General features: G+C 57.9%; 1 protein-coding gene across 1 annotated transcript; it reads left to right on the plus strand.

Annotated features, from left to right (window-relative positions):
- Window positions 1–696: 696 nt before the first annotated feature.
- On the plus strand, window positions 697–1500 carry LOC124233546 (sialic acid-binding Ig-like lectin 14; the record flags this gene model as incomplete). Its single annotated transcript, XM_046650690.1, has 3 exons — window positions 697–742; window positions 821–1204; window positions 1419–1500. Coding segments are annotated over exons 1-3 (503 nt in total), but the record flags the coding sequence as incomplete, so codon positions are not given.
- Between the last annotated feature and the right edge of the window lie 6 nt (window positions 1501–1506).

The raw sequence follows: 1506 nt of genomic DNA on the forward strand, positions 1-1506 counted from the left end.
TGAAGATTGAGCTTCTGTGCTGAGGTCTAGGCTTTTGGGGTCCCCGTGGAATGGGGACATCCTGCTTTGCAAAGGCCAGTGCTCCCTTGCTGCACCCCAAGACCCTCAGATCCGTGAAACCAGCAGGCGAGTGTCCCAGGTTCCAAAAGCCCCTCAGAGCAAAGGGCTTTAACTCTCGGCTTTCCTCATGCAGTTCCACCCTCCACTGGATTTGGGTCTGCAGCTTCCTTTCTTTCTTGCCAACGCTTGAATGGTTTCCAGGAAATTCAAAGTTATCCTTTTCCAGAACATTCCGTGCATTTCAGCTGGAGAGTGGGTCCCCATGAATCACCGGACTAGCCCTCCTTGCTGTTTCTAAGTGCTCTGCCCCCTCGGTGACCTCACTCTTGACTTCAACAGCATTTGGGAGGCGATCACTTCCAGGGTCACATCTGGACAAGCCTCTCCACCCCTGGGGGCCTCGGTATATTCACCTGCAGTGTCGGGTTGGGGGAGAGGGTGGGACAGGATGGTTTCTCAGCTGATACTTCACCCCACTGCCTGTGGAGTCCTCGTTCCCGTTCTGTGGAGGCCACAGCTCTCCCTCACCCACTGGCTTCCTGTTGGGGCTTCCTGTTGGGGCTTCCTTGGCCCCACCCCACATTTGGGGCATTTCCTTCCCTGACAGAGAGAGTGGAGCCGGGCTGTGCTCTGGCCTGGGCAGACATGGTGCCCCTGCTGCTGCTGCCCCTGCTGTGGGGGGGTGAGTTGCCCAGGGGGAGGGATGGACATGGGAGGGGGAGGGGCCGGAGCTGCAGTTGAGTGTCTGTGTCCCCCCCAGGGTCCCTGCAGGAGTCTCCAGGGTACCAGCTCCAACTGACGGAATCGGTGACCGTGCAGGAGGGTTTGTGTGTCCTTGTGCTCTGCTCCTTCTCCTACCCCTGGGATCGGAGGAATTTCCCTCGTGAACTCTACATCTACTGGTTCCGGAATGGGGATTCCCGGCCCTACTCTATACTTGTGGCCACAAACAACCCAGAGCAACAAGTGGATACAGAAACCCAGGGCCGATTCCGCCTCGTCGGGGACCCCAGGACCAACAACTGCTCCCTGAGCATCAGAGACGCCAGGAGGAGCGATACAGGCATCTACTCCTTCCGATTGGAGAGAGGATATTATGTGAACTATAGTTACAGAGATAAGAAGCTGCATTTGCAGGTGACAGGTACAGCAGGGGCCCCAGGAGAGGACCCTGGGATGTGGAGACACTCATCTTAGACAGAACATTGGAACATTCCCTGCTCCAGGCATTGGGCTGGGCTGGTCAGAGGGATACAGGACCAGGGTCAGTTCAGACCCTGAGGCTCTGGTCCCTCTCAGGGTCACACCCTGGGTCCCCACCCCCCTGGGGCCCAGGCATCTCTCTGTCTCCTCCTCAGACTTGACACAGAAACCTGACATCCACCTTCTGGAGCCTCTGGAGTCTGGCCGCCCCACAAAGCTGACCTGCAGCCTGCCAGGGTCCTG

This window comes from Equus quagga, unplaced genomic scaffold (genome assembly GCF_021613505.1).
Source record: "Equus quagga isolate Etosha38 unplaced genomic scaffold, UCLA_HA_Equagga_1.0 204755_RagTag, whole genome shotgun sequence".
In the NCBI taxonomy this organism is placed as follows: domain Eukaryota; kingdom Metazoa; phylum Chordata; class Mammalia; order Perissodactyla; family Equidae; genus Equus; species Equus quagga.